General features: G+C 47.3%; 1 protein-coding gene across 2 annotated transcripts; it reads right to left on the minus strand.

Annotated features, from left to right (window-relative positions):
- Positions 1–1218: 1218 nt before the first annotated feature.
- Positions 1219–15410, minus strand: rbl1 (retinoblastoma-like 1 (p107)). 2 transcript variants are annotated; one of them, XM_030729532.1, is made up of 22 exons: positions 15053–15410; positions 13989–14122; positions 13272–13475; positions 13121–13185; positions 12795–12923; positions 12159–12322; positions 11991–12055; positions 11349–11511; positions 10911–11077; positions 9210–9322; positions 9020–9123; positions 8403–8540; positions 8061–8225; positions 7222–7378; positions 6916–7143; positions 6398–6513; positions 5773–5949; positions 5143–5214; positions 4968–5055; positions 4432–4583; positions 4191–4355; positions 1219–3211 (listed from the first exon to the last, which is right to left on the minus strand). In XM_030729532.1, exons 1-22 carry the CDS (start codon positions 15212–15214, stop codon positions 3017–3019), a joined length of 3123 nt encoding a protein of 1040 aa, XP_030585392.1. In that variant the 5' UTR covers positions 15215–15410; the 3' UTR covers positions 1219–3016. The 2 variants fall into 2 exon arrangements, with proteins under 2 accessions (XP_030585392.1, XP_030585391.1); XM_030729531.1 differs by having other exon boundaries at positions 6398–6585; positions 15053–15407.
- Between the last annotated feature and the right edge of the window lie 208 nt (positions 15411–15618).

Raw genomic sequence — 15618 nt, forward strand, 5'->3', positions numbered from 1 at the left:
TCGGATTAAAATCACCTGGAAAACTAAAATAGTGCTTCAACACACTCAGTATGGGACAAATTTACTGACACTGAGGTCTGAACGGTGGATTTCTAACTGCAGACTCAGCATTTAAAGAGACATTAATGTCATTTGATCCCTATAAAAGCCAAAGTTTGCCCTCCTGGTTTCTTCAGTCATGCATCTTTCAGCTGCTGTTCTGTCATCCTGACACACTTCTGTGACTCAAACGTACTGAGTCACCTCATGCTATTTTCTCTCCTGCACAATAACCCCCCCCCCCCGCAGTAGTTCTGCAGTGTCTCATTTGGTGTGCAAACTTTTCCCTGTTCAGAGTGGAGGCAGCTAACCCACAGTTCTCGGCTTTGTTCACCCCCGCTGGGTAAAAGCCAGACCGAAGTGTCTTTAGACCCAATGGTGGAGCAGGCGACCACATGTATATGCCGCCTTGCAGTGCGGGTTCGATCCGGGCCTTTCACCACTTTGCCCGCGTGTCCTCCCCTGTATCTTTCACCCATTTCCGGTCTCTCTCCACTGCCAATAAAAAAAATAAATAAATAAAAAATCAGCAGGCAGAGGGTCATTTTCAGCATGTTCAGGAGGGGTGGGGCTACCGCACAGTGAGTCACACTACATTCATATTTATTACCAATAATCATGAGAACCTAGAAATATGTTACTGGACAGTTTTTCCTGCAATTAAGCTAAATGTGTGGATTGATTATTTTAGCCTTTGGGGGGCGCTGTGGGCTCAGATACTCGAGAACAGCAGGCTGAGCGTCTCCATGAGCTTCAGTGGGCGACGTTCAGGTCTTTATCTGACACGAAGGTCTCTGATGTTCTGCTGCCATTAAGTGAGTGCATTCAGAGTGTGGTTACATCTCACCACAAAGACCACGTGGTGGTTTTAGGAGCCTCAGGTCACGACCTCTCTTCTGTTTACTGAACTCGGGTCACAGGGAGGCTGCAGCCCATCCCGGCTGTCATGGTAACCTAAATGTGGAGGAAACCACAGGGGTCCAGGGAGACTCTCCGAGGGGCCCGCGGTGACCCGGTGGACTCAAACCCGGGACCTTCCTGCTATGAGGCGATGGTGCTGATCACCGCTCCACTGTGCCGCCCCAGGTTACATCGGCAGGCGAGAAGTGACTTTAAGCATATTTTCAAACATCTTTTCAGATGTCAAAGAAAATAAAAAATAAAGACAAAAGCTGACGCTCAGAAGAAGGAAGCGTTTTATTGTTTGTAGAAATTACAAATATCACTGAAGGAGAACGTCCACCTGTTCCTGTTTGTAAGGCTCAAAAACTTTAAATCTATTTTACAAGTTTTTTAACCCTTTCAGCAGTTCTGAGACGCCACAGTAGATACGAGGCTCACAGACGGGTGTCTAACACTTTAGAATAAAATCGAGTGTAGATGCTACACACCTGTGTACAACGCTGCTTCAGCTGCTGCACCACAAAACACACAGTAAAACTAACACGAGACATTTTCCCACAAAGTCTCCAAACAGAGATGGCACGTCATCATTTCAGAGCAGACGAGCTGTGACCGCCGTTCTTCTTTTACAGTTATTTATCTGCACACGTGCAGAACAAGGCACCGACAGACGGGCTCAGAGGTCCTACCGTGGAAAAAAGGAACTTAAAAAGCTCTGCATCAAAAAGCTGCACAGGAAATGATGTCACAGGTCTCTGAAAGAGTGGAAGGTGACGTCTGAACGTGGGGACCATCAGATATTCGTTGGTCTGTTAAAAACATGAAGGTGTGTGGTTTAAAGCGCTGTGTGATGTCCTCCCTGCAGACACAGCTCCAGCAGCATCACGACACGCAGAAAACACCATCATCTGACTCCAGACCCGCCCTCAAACCACCCCCACCATCCAATCACAGGCGGTGCCCGCCGTGTGTGTCTGCTCTCAGGTGGAAACTACGACTACAGCTCCATGGATGTCCTGAGGTGGAGGCTCACACACACCTGAAGAGGTGTTCCCGCTCGCTTACAGACTCCATGGATACAGATGCTGCTACTCACTGGATGTACACAACTACAGGGCCGCCATATTGTTCAGGAGGCCGTTTACCTGTGCAGGTGCAGATCCATACAATCAGCACTCATTGGCTGAACTGCTTGAATATGAAACGTTAGTCTGAGCGCTGCAGGTCAGTCCATGAATGTAACTTTAAGTTAATGTGAATGCCGCTGAGCAGCTCTGCATCTTTATGCACCACATGTCAGTGTCAGGGAGCAGGTTTGGGCCGACTGACTTCCTGTCAGATACCAAAACACACACACACACACACACACAGTCCTAAAGGTGACCCCGACAGGAGCTTATTTCAGTGCCAGGACATTAAACACAGAGTCCATAAAAAGGAGGAATATTAAATCAAATATAAAATCTTATAAACCAGAACTTTGTATGATTATGGGACCCAAAGTCAGTCCCACCCCCTGAATAAGATGGTGGCAGCAGAGGTGCGTCACGTAAACCCTGATTTGGTATCTGCATGTATTTATCGATGGATGCACAGATGTCACATAAAACACGATTTTAGAAACTCTTCCATGGATAAAATTTCAGAGCAGAATTAAAATGTTCCACGTTTCTGTTTTTCAGGGGGGGGGGGGGGGGGGGGGGGCATCAAAACCTCTGTTTGAAGCTGATTGGTTGATCAGACACCCTGCTAGAAAGGAGGCGGGGCTCAAAGTGAAAGGAGGCGTGTGACGGCGTGGATCGCAGAAGTAACACAAACACAGTCATCTGTGTCAAACTCATCTCAGAGACGTCCTCCTCTTCACGTATTTTTACTGAACGCTGGGATCGACCAGCTGAATCACACAAACTAAAGGCATCATTACTGCAGCGGAGTCCGTTTCTGTGACCCTGGATTAGAGTGGAGAGGTTAAAGCAGCAGCTCAGCTGCAGGTTTCCTGAGCAGCTGGAAGCTTTTAGTGACCTGAGGAGCAGTTTGTTAATGCTTCATCACTTCCCTGTCAGAGCTTCAGGTCTCAGTGACTCTGCCGCTCCGACACCACGTCCTGGAGGCGCTTCAGCAGCACATCTGGGCTGCTGCCGTTCTCCGGACACGTCCTCTTACTCGGGGAGTCGCACGCTGATGACATCATGACATCCCCGTCAATGGTGAAGGCCCTCTTCCTGCTCACGCAGCCCTGCCGGATCATCCGGTTGATGTCTGACAGCTCCTGCAGAGAGGCAGCAGACACAGGGAGGCATTACTGTCATCATCATCATCATCATCATCATCTTTTACAGTGGATTAATATTTGTTGCACTCACAACTTCCTGAATCTGACACATTCAGTGTCTTCAGATTAAAAAGAGATAACGTGAAATAAAAAGATTTCTTCAGATAAAACAAAGGCAGAGGCAGCTGTTCCTGGATCTGTTTAAAGACTATAAAGCTGGATTTATGTCTGTCCCAGCTGCACGACAGAAAGCATGAGAAGCACCGAACATCCTCTCACCACAGCTTCCCATCCACAGCCATCGATCAACAAACTGATGCAGCACGTTTAACCCTTTTACACCGAATGCATCGGCCGTGGCACAACATACTTCAAAGGTGCCGCGTTCACAGGCAACAAATACCGTAACACTCCTATTTGGCTGTGACGTGCAATTTCTGGGCTTTCAGGAACCATTTGCATTTTTTCAATAGGACAAACGTTTGTGGAGTTACGGCGATCGCCCGGCGTTAAAGGGCTACGAGAGTTATTTTAGCTGAAACGGTCACATGACGCACGTCCTCTCCCACCCCGCTGCAGCAGCTACTTTGAGCCGCAGTTAGAACTTCAGCGGTGGGTCAGAGGTCTGAACATCATCAGTCAAATATGATTTTAAAAAGTTTGGGTTATAGTTTCATTAAGGCCATGTTACTTACTTTTAAATGGACAGATCTACATTTTGCTTAAATACATTTGGGACTTTTACTGCACGAGTCTTTTTTAAATTACAGCCAAAGCAACAAATGTGCTGTCAGAATGAAGAGCAGATCCTTCAGCTCCCTCCAGCAGGCCATCATCTGAGCCACAGCGAGCACACAGAACCGCTTCCTGCCGACTGTGCCGCCCTTCGCTACCTTATAACTTATAAAAGTGAGAGCAGAGTGTGTTTTGTTGCAGCCTGCAGGCACTGTGTGGATGAGCGTGAGAGCGTTCTTGCCTTGGACGGGCTGCTGTTTATCCGGTAGGTGTAGGAGTTCGGTGTGAGACAGCCTGCTGAGTTCTTGTGAGGGGAGACGTAGAGCGAGTGTCTCTGGGAGACCCGACGAGGAGACAGAGGCTGAGCCCTGACCGACGGGAACGGGGACAGAGGAGGAGCGTCCGCCTGCAGGAAGCAGCACAGCCGTGTAAAATAAAAACATCCATCAATGCCCTTTTCTCACGAAACGAGAGGCTCGTACCCGGCTGTCGCTGGTGGCGTATCGCAGCGCAAAGCTCTTCATCTTCAGGACGTACACGGTGTTGTAGAACTGGATTAGGTCGCCGCGCTCCTCCTCCCCACCTGATTGGCTGCAGTTTGTGTCTGCTGGCTGCTGATTGGTTTTCTCTGCAGCTGAAGAGAAACAACAGTTTTTAGTAACCTATCAAATATCAATTTCCACTTTTCACGTTTTCACTCATTTCTGCTCAGATTGCTGCAGTCACAGCTCAGACCCAGAACAGTGGCAGAAAATACAGCGATGCACATTCTCAGCTGATAAACGCAAACTTCTGATTCCTCAGACGGCACCAACACACCCGTCCTCACAGCGCCATCACTTTAAATTCATTTTGAAACATTCAAAGGCTAAAAACTATGAAGAGAAAAAATCCTGCGTGACCGTGAACCCCTCACCAGGTTAAATTCTGACATAATGAACTGCTGACTGATTAAAAACACTCAGGAATTAAGGCTCCATAAACATTTTGTTAAAGGAAGCCATGAAACAGATCTTACATTCTCCACCTGAGACAGGATCCACCTCCATGTTTTCATCAGCCACCTGCTCTCTGGGAGTGCGGCGCAGTAAGACGCTGCGGTACACCTACACATGAACACACACAGTACGACTGAAGCCTCTACAAACACAACATTACTAATCAGGAGAGGCCAGGTGGCTAAGTTTCCTCACATGGCTGTTGGCCTGCGGTTGGCTGCGGTAACACTTCATGATGTCCTGGAAGGTGTGAGTCTCTTTGGTGATCTACAAGGAGGGAGGGAAGGAAGGAAGGAAGGAAGGAAGGAGTCAAAACATGCACAATAAAACTCATCTCTTAAACAAGAGGCCTGACCCCTTCAGGAGAAACAGGAACTCGCGCTGCTCTGACTTTCATGTCAGCAACAACGTGAATCTGTGATGCACTTTAAACATGCAGTAAATAAAAGGATCAGTGAGAACTCGGACACACCGAAACCCAAACTGAACATAACCTGAGCAGGTATGTGTGCAGTTACCATGGTGACTCAGCCAGCTTCGTGGCGGTACTCGGTGAGTAAATCGTGTTAATTAATCACGATTATGATTTTTTCCATAACCGAGCAGCCCTACTACATAACAAATATCTTCTCTGTATAATCGGTTTGTTACTGATAGATGAAGGAGAACCGTTTCCTGCACAGGGCGGAGCAGCCGCCACAAACACATTAACCTCCCAGGAAAACATCGGGATTGGAATTAGAAACATTGTTGCCAGAAAGATGTTTAGCAGCAGCCTCGGGCGAATTTAAAGTTTCTCTTACTAAAATATGAAGCTTGTCTTACTTTGGAAATGATGTAAATGCTGCAGAGCAGCAGCTGGTCCAGGTGCCGGTCCTTCATCAGATCAGTACTGTGGACCACAGAGTGCTCAAAGCACGTCCAGATTTTCCCTCGCAGCTCTGACGAGATGTCCAGCTTCACACACAAATCCCTCAGACGCACGCTAGCCAGGTGATACACCTGCAAGCACAGAGGGAGGAGCTAAGCAGGTCAGAGCAGAGAAACATCACAAAGCAGGAAGAATATTCATCCTCTGCTGTATCAGATTCACAAACCATCTGGAAACAACTCGAGCCACAGCATGAGAAGACGACTTCATTTAAAGTCATCGTTTTACATCGTTTCACACACACACACACACACACACACACACACACACACACACACACACACACACACACACTAAATCTGAATCAGAGACTGCAGCCTTAGCATCGTTCAGCATCATAACTCACGTTCTGCACATTTTATGGTTGATGGGCACTTAAAGAAGTTTATTTCCTGGACAGAATTCGTCCTGAAGAGTCTCAGGTGATCGACACGAAAATATTAAATCCTAAGAGCACAAATTTATAACAAAACATGATTTCCTGTGACACCGGCCCCTCCGTTTTCAAATGGTTCCCACCTTCCTGAAGAAGAGAGCGAGTGACCCTGTGCGTCTCGGCCGCACGTTTCCTGGTTGGATATCAGAGGTCGTGACGGCGGCGGGCCGGCTCGGGGAGGCGGTCAGCAGGAACTGAGCTGTGACGGGAGCAGAGGAGTCACACGGCTGGACCGGGATCAGCGTGATTGTGCGGTCATTATTACTTGTACCTGCAGACATGCACACAAACAGACGATTAACAGTAAAGAGAAACTGCCCGCGCGTGTGTTAGAGGCTTCAGAGCACCTACACGGTCACAGTCTGAGGTTTGATAGCTGCATGGATTTAAATAGGAGTGCATCTCTCTTACTTCTCTGCAGAGTAACTGATAGATATTTCACACCAGGCCACAGTCTGGAGTTTAAAGCTACAGCACTTCTATCAGGGTCAGGATTCAAGGTCAGAGAAATAAAAATCTGTCCTGTTTGGCTGATCCATGTGAGTGATGATGCAGCCGTGAAACAGCGGAGGAACATGAGCAGATGGAAAGGCGTAGCCACCTTGCAGCGGGATGCTCAGGACGGCGGTCTGCGTCCCCTGTCCTGTGATCTTCAGGGTGCTGCTCGAGCCAAACGTCAACCTCTTCGCTGGAGACGACATCGGGCTTAAGCTGGGGTTCAGGCCTGACGATGGAGCTGGAGGGTCGTCACCGAAGAGGCGCCGCTTGGCGCTGCCGGCCGCGGGAGAGCTGTACCTGTCGTGGACCGACAGCGGAGAAGGAGGCACATCTGGAAGAGAAAACAAAAATGAATGTTACCTTCACACCTGAAGCAGCCTGCAGACAAACACCTGGCTTAGTCACCCACCTTTGCGGGCGCTGCCCAGGGCGGATCTGAACTCCCGGATACGGGGGTGGATGATGGGCGAGAGGGCCACCATGGGCAGGTGAGACTGACCTCCGCTGGTAGACCCAGATCCAGAAGCAGGACCAGAACCTGTGTCAAGACTGGAGGAAAAATTCACCTGCAGGGAGAGGAGGTCAGATTAGATCAGTGAGGGTATCCCGGGGTGGAGTGTAGCTCTCATAATGTCTGTTCTGTGTCTGTGGATCCAATTCTGCCTTCCTTTGTTACACTGTTCCAGTGGGTTAGGGTTAGGGTTAGCTCCACCCACTTGGTGTTGAAACCGTCTGTTGGTGTCAATCAGATAAAAACATGAAGTCAGGAGCTGCACTGAGGCCTCGTTTAAGATAGAAAATTATCTGGGGTGCACTGGGGCGACTCAGAGGTTGAGCAGGTGACCAGGTTTGAGACCCGGCCTGTCGCCATTTCCCACGTGTCTTCCCCCACATCTCTCCTTCCAATTTCCTGTCACTCTTCACTGTTGATAAAAAGCCGCTGTGGCCTAAAAATAAATTAAAATGATTTTGAACCCTGAATCCTGCAAAGCTGATCCAGGAGAGTCCAAAGATAAAATATTAAGTTCCAGGACCATAACAGGTCCCACAAGTTAAAAAGTTAAGATAAACCTTTCTTCACTCACAGCTCCCACCGTCTTCAGCTCATCACCAACATGACTATTTATGGAGAAGATCTGATTTATGATGCAAAAATAGACTTTTCCAAGCCACCATCACTGTGACAGAGCCCAGGCAGCCTGCAGGTTATTATTCATCATTATCATGATTATTATGTGTTCCCCTGACCTCCTGCACCATGGGAACCTTGTTCCCTGCAGCCTGCAAGGCGCTCCACAGGGCAGAGTCTGCGGTCCACGCCCTGCTCTCCAGAACCTGCTCCTCGATCGAGTTCAGATGTTTCACCATGTCCCTGGACAGGCCTTCCTCTGAGCGGATAAACACCTCGATCACCTGCAGACACAAACACGCACTAAATGGACCCAAACATCAACCCACAAGCAGCAGCTGTTCATTTAGAGCACTGCATTACATCCTCACAGCTGGTTTCATGACTTAATGGCTCCTTTCTTAGTGTTTTATAAATGACTGACATTTTATTCAGTGAAGGTTTCACTGTGTGTGTTTTACCTTAAAGAAGTAGAAAGGGGCCAATTTGAAGACTGTAAGGATCCAGGGAAAGGTCCTCTGGGAGCTGTAGGAGAACAACACCACCTCCAGACAGCACACCATCAGGGAACAGTGGAAGAGATCCTGCTCCAGCAAAACCTACACACACACACACACACACACACACCTTTAAACTTCAGCCAGAAACTCTACAGACATCTGTGGAAAAGGTGGAGGGAATGAAAACGCGTTCCCTGGTGTGCTTCCACTACAGACTGGCTCCCTGCCCGTGCTGTGCGGGCGCTCCATATAAATATATAAATATAAGTGAGCTGGTATCAGAGCAGGGCTCCAAGAACAGTCTGTAAAGATCTGCTGTGAAGCCATTCAAACCTACAGCAGGTGGAGGACGGGTTCTGCTACACCGAGCTTCCTGAACACGGAGCAGTGACGGCAGTCAAAGAAGGTGGTGTTCACCCAGCTGCTGGTTTAAACTGCTCAGTTTGTCACAAAGTTCTTGGCAAATAAAAGATTTACAGAGGAGAAACTCATGAAGTGCATCATGTAACAGTTTATGACTGAGAGGTTATCACGTTTGGCCTCATGGGTGTAAGAAAGACACTGTGGCTGCTGCTTACACTCATGTCTCTGCCGGGCAGCCGTCTGGTCTCCTGGACCATGACGTTCTCCAGGATCTTGTAGTAGAGGATCTCAGCCAGCTTCAAACGGTTCTCTGCAAAGTCTGAAACAAAAGACAACAAACACAGTTTGACTGCACAGAGATTTTGGAGAGCCTCAAACTGTGAAGAAAGGTGTGTGTGTGTGTACCTATGTGAGAGCCCGGCGTGTCCTCTGAATCGTTGGTGTAATGCTCTTTGAAGGTTTGGCCCAGGGTCTTTACGCGGGCCAGTATGGACTCTGTGGGATCTCTGGAGCAGGATCTTTAAGAACACACACACACAGTGATGTCACAACACAAAAGCAACATGTTGGAAGGGTCATGTGACACTGGTTTCAGGACTGGAAAGTACAACATCAGTTTTAGTAAAGTCTGATCAATGCTGCTCATCTACTGGATGATGTCTTACTAATTCATTTTCATTCAACCAAAGTTGGAGCTTTAAAACTAAATTCTGATATTCATGAGGAGACGGATTAATGATGGAGCGACAGTTAAGCGTTCTGCTTTTGTCCTTCAGAAACGATTATTCAGTAATAAACAGAAAATCCACTGAATTGTTCCATATAACTGGATTTCAGGTTGTGTGTCACAGCACTCACTGTCATTCCATAAAAGGCAAAATAATAAACTCAACGATCGGCAGAAATACATCTGTCCTGATTTCTTACGTGGTCAACCTTTCAGTCTGTCTCAGAAGTCATTGGCTGACGAGTGGATAATCCCCTCGCTCTTATTCTGAAATTTCAGATGCTGCTAATCCAGCCCGGCTCTTCCTGTCTCCTGTTTCCCTACCAGCTGTTGCTGAAGGCCTTCAGTATCATTCAGCTGACTATCTACAGCAAGGGTGTCAAACATAAGGCCCAGGGGCCAGAATTGTCCCAGCAAAGACTCAGCTTTGGAAAAAGTGAAGAAGGGCATAAATTTTATCTGTATTTTCATAGTTTTTACAGCCTGATAAGGACCGTCCCCTTGGCCATTCACACAACACCAAATTAATTAATTACAAACACTTAAATAAGAGAAAGGTTCCTGCTTTTTTTTAACAGTGGGTCTGCAATAGAAAAAGGACATTTCTGTGACATAAATCACATAAAATATGTACTTGAACTTCTTTACACACTGGTCCTGTACGCGGCCCACAATGTAAAATGATTCTGACATCCCTGATCTCCAGTCTTCATCCTGCAGCTCTGAAAACAGAAATCCCGGTTCTCCTCTGGAGCGCTGCTGCGAGCTGGGACAGTCTAACCAGAACCTGCAGCAAGTGGAGAACTGGTTCATGTCCCACTACACTGAGCTCAAGATCTACCGACTCCAGTCCAAGATGGCAGAGTAGGAAGACCAGGCTGCAGGAAGAGATACTGACTGCAATCTGATTATCCTGCTCTCTTATTTGTCAGAAAGTCCTCTGGAAGTAAAATAGGTGAAACATGCATACAGTTTCATTTAACGAAGTAATCTGAGAAACACTGGACATGCCAATTGTCCCAAACCCTCCTACCACGAGAACACAACTTAGTTCAGCGAGAAACCCCGCCCCCTTTAAAGAAATATGTGGAAAGAGTTCACAGACAGGAAGAGATGAGGACCAAACCACCAGGGAACACACTGCTCTGAGCCACAGATGCTTGAAAACACCGAGTCTGTGAGCTTCACAGGTAAAAACCACAAACCAATCATCATGAATGGATCCATTTCCCTCTAACCTTTACCCTAAATCTACAGGAAACTCTTCCTCCTCTAACACATGTCTTCTTTTCCTGTTTCCATTTTGCTCTCCTTCACTATTTCTGCACTCTGTGGTCACCTTTCACTGGAGCTGCACAGAGACAAAAACAAAGACTAACTTGAAGATCTGCATCAGGTGGTCGCTGGGGGCCGTCCTTAAACCTGCCACCATGCTCTGCAGCCTGCTGACGCTCTGCGTCGCCGAGGAGACGGGAGTGACGAGCAGGTCCTTCTCCTTCAGGTAGACCCGCCCGGTCAGAGGGGTGGAGGGGGCGAGAGAGCCAGACTGCAGACAGAGAGGGTTCGTGTTTCTGTCAGTGTTTATACCATCCGTGTTTCAGCCGCATCACTGAAACTTTTCATGCAGTTAGTTCATTCATTCCGGTTTGAAGGCTTCAACCACACTTTGTGCAGCTGCCGCTGAGCAAGCTTTACAACAATCTGCTGCTTCAGGTCACAACCACGCCACACACTGGCTGCTTTTACATCTGTCTCTGAGTACACCTTCAGGCTGTGTGTGTGTGTGTGTGTGTGTGTGTGTGTGTGTGTGTGTGTACCTTCTCCACATGTTGCTGCAGCTGCTGTTGGCTGGCAGGCGGTTCCTGGATGATCTTCCTCGGCGTTCCAATCTCCTCGTCGGCATCGGCTCCCAGAAACACTCGCTCATCAAAGTCTCCCACAGTCAGCACGTACTCCTCATACTCCCTGTTTATGGCTTTACTGCAAACACACAGAACTACAGTGAAACACTACAGTACTTTATGAAGGTCACAACAACTACGACCTAAAGCCGTTTTAACCTCCAAAGTATCAGAAGTTTCTTTTCTCAGTGGTTTCTTTTCCACTGCAGTTCAAAGATTAGGCAAACGAGTCAGCTGACTAACAACAGCGATTCATACACACGTTAACCAGGTGAGTGCTTCTCCTCTGTTATCCATCTGTGTGAGCGCTGGGACACACATAAAGCAGCCCTAAGGTTACAAAATCTGCTGTACTGCTATAAAACTATCAGATAATGTTTTATTTCTGTGATTCCCACTGACCGTCTTATCTGAGCGAGTACCTGTGGTGGTAACACACAAAGCTGTAGGAACTACCTGAGAATGTGTGCAGAATAATGTCCAGGTTTAGGGTCAGAAACAGCGAAACAGAGAGAAAGAAGAGGAAAAGAGCATTTCTTCTTTGCTCGCGCTGCTTACTTGTTATCGATGAAGTTCTGAGGATCCAACAATTCGGTCAAAAGCTCCTCGTTGCCTTTCAGGATCTGATTGGTGAGAAGAAATTGGGACAATGTGAGATAACAGCAGACGAATGGAAAACAGCCTTGATGACTACACAGGTGTGTGTTCAGGATAAGGTGAGAGCACCTGTTTCTGGAACAGCTTCTGTATGTAAGGTTTGAAGTAGTGCTGCTTGATGCCCTTTGCTTCCACCACCAGCCCATCATGCAGCTCACACAACCTCTCCAACACGCATGGAGGCGGCCCGTCGGGGGAAACATGGCCATCAGCGCGGTACACAGCAGGCAGACCTGCACACAGACACACAATTAGGAAATCACGCCAACACACAAATAAAGTAGCGCGCCGTGCGTTCTGCAGCAAAGCCTTGTTGCTGCAGAACGCAGGCTGGTTCAAACCGTGACGACGTTTCTGCTTCAGAGAAAGAAGTTTAACTTTTACTAAGGTAACAGACCTGCCGAGCTCCAAGCAGCGTTACACTGCAGATACATAAAACACGGACCAAAGAGCTTCAGGCTGTGATCACAGCTGTGAATATAAACAACAATCAGCTGTTTGGAAGCAAACACACAGTTCTGAGTTTAAACACGAAAATCTGGGAAAAGTAAACAAATATTTCAAAGTCTTATAAATGTCCTTGTTGCATCCGATCTGAAACATTATGTCACACACACACACACACACACACACACACACACACACACACACACACACACACACACACACACACACACACACACACACACACACACACACACACACCTCTGAACGTGGCGTTAATCAGGTCCTTCCTGTTGGCACACAGCTGAGCATTTCCAAACACCAAATCCAGGCAGCAGAGCAGCAGGTGGTACGAGTTCACCAGGTCATCCCCGATCATACGGAAGTTCCCTTTACAAACACAAATATGTACTTAACCAAGTATCAGAGCAGGAATCATTAACTACAATTACACATCAACAACAGCATATTTTTAGTAACTGACAGTTTAAAGGAACTAAAACAGAAAATAATCAGCACATTAATTATGTGAGTGTGTGTGTGTGTCTGTCTGTCTGTCTGTCTTGCTAAACTTTGTTGGGTGGTACCTTTGGTGTAGACAAACAGAGTCCAGCAGAACTTGAACACATCACCGATGTGACAGGGCAGCCGCCTGCAGACCCAGAGAGAGGACACACACTGTGATACCAGACACGGGGTGTATGCGTGTGTGCGTGCGTGTGCGCACGTGTGCGTTACCTGTGCTTCCTGCTGCGTGGCTGCCGTGGCGGCTCGACTCCCTGTGGATTCTGAAACATGTCCATGAAGATGGGCTCAAACTTGCGGAAGATCACCGTGGAGACCTCGAAGTTGCGCTCCAGGCGCTCCATTCGCAGCCTGAAGTCCTGCGACAGGTTGGACATGTCGGCCCACTTCCTCATCTTGGAGAAGAACTGGATCAGACTGAGGAAGGTAAACGTGTTAAGAGTAACATTGTGTAGAAAAGTAGCAGATTTTCCAGTGTGAAGGATATAAATGATGTATCAGCAGGTTTAAGCTCTCCATTTGAAGCGTTCGCTGACTGTTTTCTTTCAGAGTAGTCTCCTAATCTAATCTTTATCTTTCATTCGACGAGTAAATTGGTGGCCCGTAAACATCCTTAATAAAAGGTCTGTACAGAGCTAAAAGCCACACAAATGTGAGGTCACATGTTCACAATTTAACAAATCTCATGACTGGAAGCAGCTTTAATACAGAAAGAAGCAAAGACAGAAGCAGAGATGCTCAGACAAAAATAAAATAGAGGCTCTATTAAACAAAGTTAAATAGAACTCTGGAAGTTTTGCACACACATTTTTAAACTCGTCAGTCAGTCATGTCAAACAAGCTAAGTTACCACCTCACACACCGATGTTTTTATATCTTTGTCAGGCCGTCGGGTTACCTTTCCTTTAAACTGGACGGTCAGAGACTCACCTGAGTTTGGAGGAGCGAAGGATTCTGGTGAGGGAGACGCAGTTTCCCTCCATCAGGCCTTTCCCCACTGTGGGAGTGGACCCCTTCCTGCAGGCTGCGTACAGTGAACAGGCCAGCCAGTGGACAACATCCCCCTGCAGAGAAGCAGAAACAGAACATTTACACAAATATCAGCTTCCATTTAACTCAGCACAGACAGACAGCTTTACAGTCAAACAAAGTCAAATTAGTCAGAAAACATTTTGATCTCATTTCCCAGCTACAGCTTCTGAACTTGCCAGGAGCTGGGACCCAGAACCAGACGCTCCGGATCGAACCCACCCTCTGCTCCTTCCCCTAATCTCAGTGTACATTCTGTATAAAGACGTCCTGTTCTGGTCTAAATATGAGTCAAGAATCAAGTACAAACTTTAAAGTGTGTTTTTAATTGGGATCCATTTTTGGATTCAACTAAGAATTTTTGCATGACGCAGTTTCAGATAATTCCTATTTATCTTCTGCTGGGCAATAATAACTCTCAGTAATAACATTACCATGATGAAGTAATCAATTATAATATAATTTAATTTAGTTGTTTTCCTGCCTGCCACAAAACAAGGACTAAAATTTTCCCCTCACAGTTTCAGCTTCAGGTAGAAGTGGAGAAAGTCTGAAGATCATTCAGGTAATTCAGAATCATCAGACAGCACTGGTGCTGCTGTCTTTGCCTCGGATCTATTTTTGTTTATTATTATATAAATGTAGCTTTAATCAGCTGCTGTAACACTGCGGCTTCTCTCAGACATTAAGTTTCTCTGTATTTGAGAAGCTGTACCCAGCAGTGTTTGACTCTGACACAGGAATAAATCGGTACAATTTATTGGTAAAATAACTGATTAATACCCCGGTGGTGATCGACTAACCGACGCGGCTGCAGCGCGGAGAGTAAAAACAGCCCTTTAACTGCCGGGTTTGTGTCCGGGACTGTCGGCGCTCACAGCGAACTCAACATTAATCTGCAATAACGAGCTTAGCAGGAGTCTGACTCAGGAAACAGCTAACAGATACTGAGAGGACATTTTCACCTCCAGAGTGTACGTATTCCATATGGCAGTAAAGTTGTCCATGGCTTCTGTGGCCGTCTGCTCGTCCATGTTTAGCTCCTGGCACAACGCCTCCAAACTCCTCCGCACCGAACTCTCCTCCATCCTGCCCGACTCCGAATCCGACGACTCTTCGCCCTGCATCCGCGCCAGCTACAGGTACGACCCCTACCTGAGTTCAAACCCACAAAAACAAAACACAGCGCCCCTCTTCCTCACAGCCACACAACGCAGCCCACCGTCCGGGACACGGGAGCTTCCGCTAACAGTTCCCCACAATGCAACGCGTTGGCGCGAAAACTCCACGGCCCGGACCAATAGGAAGCGAGGAGAGCGTCGCCCAACCCCCTCCGCGTGCTGAACGCTCGACGTGCTCAGGCTCGTCGCTTCCAGCTGTTACCAAGCAACCCCCCTGAAAACGTTTACTAAAAAAAATAAAGAGATTATTATTATTATTATTATTATTGGCATTGAAATAAACACAGCTGTAAAATAAGGATACTTTCACAGATTGTTATATGCGCAGTGCTGACTTTACTGCGTTTAAA

Source organism: Archocentrus centrarchus, chromosome 5 (genome assembly GCF_007364275.1).
Source record: "Archocentrus centrarchus isolate MPI-CPG fArcCen1 chromosome 5, fArcCen1, whole genome shotgun sequence".
Classification (NCBI taxonomy): Eukaryota; Metazoa; Chordata; class Actinopteri; order Cichliformes; family Cichlidae; genus Archocentrus; species Archocentrus centrarchus.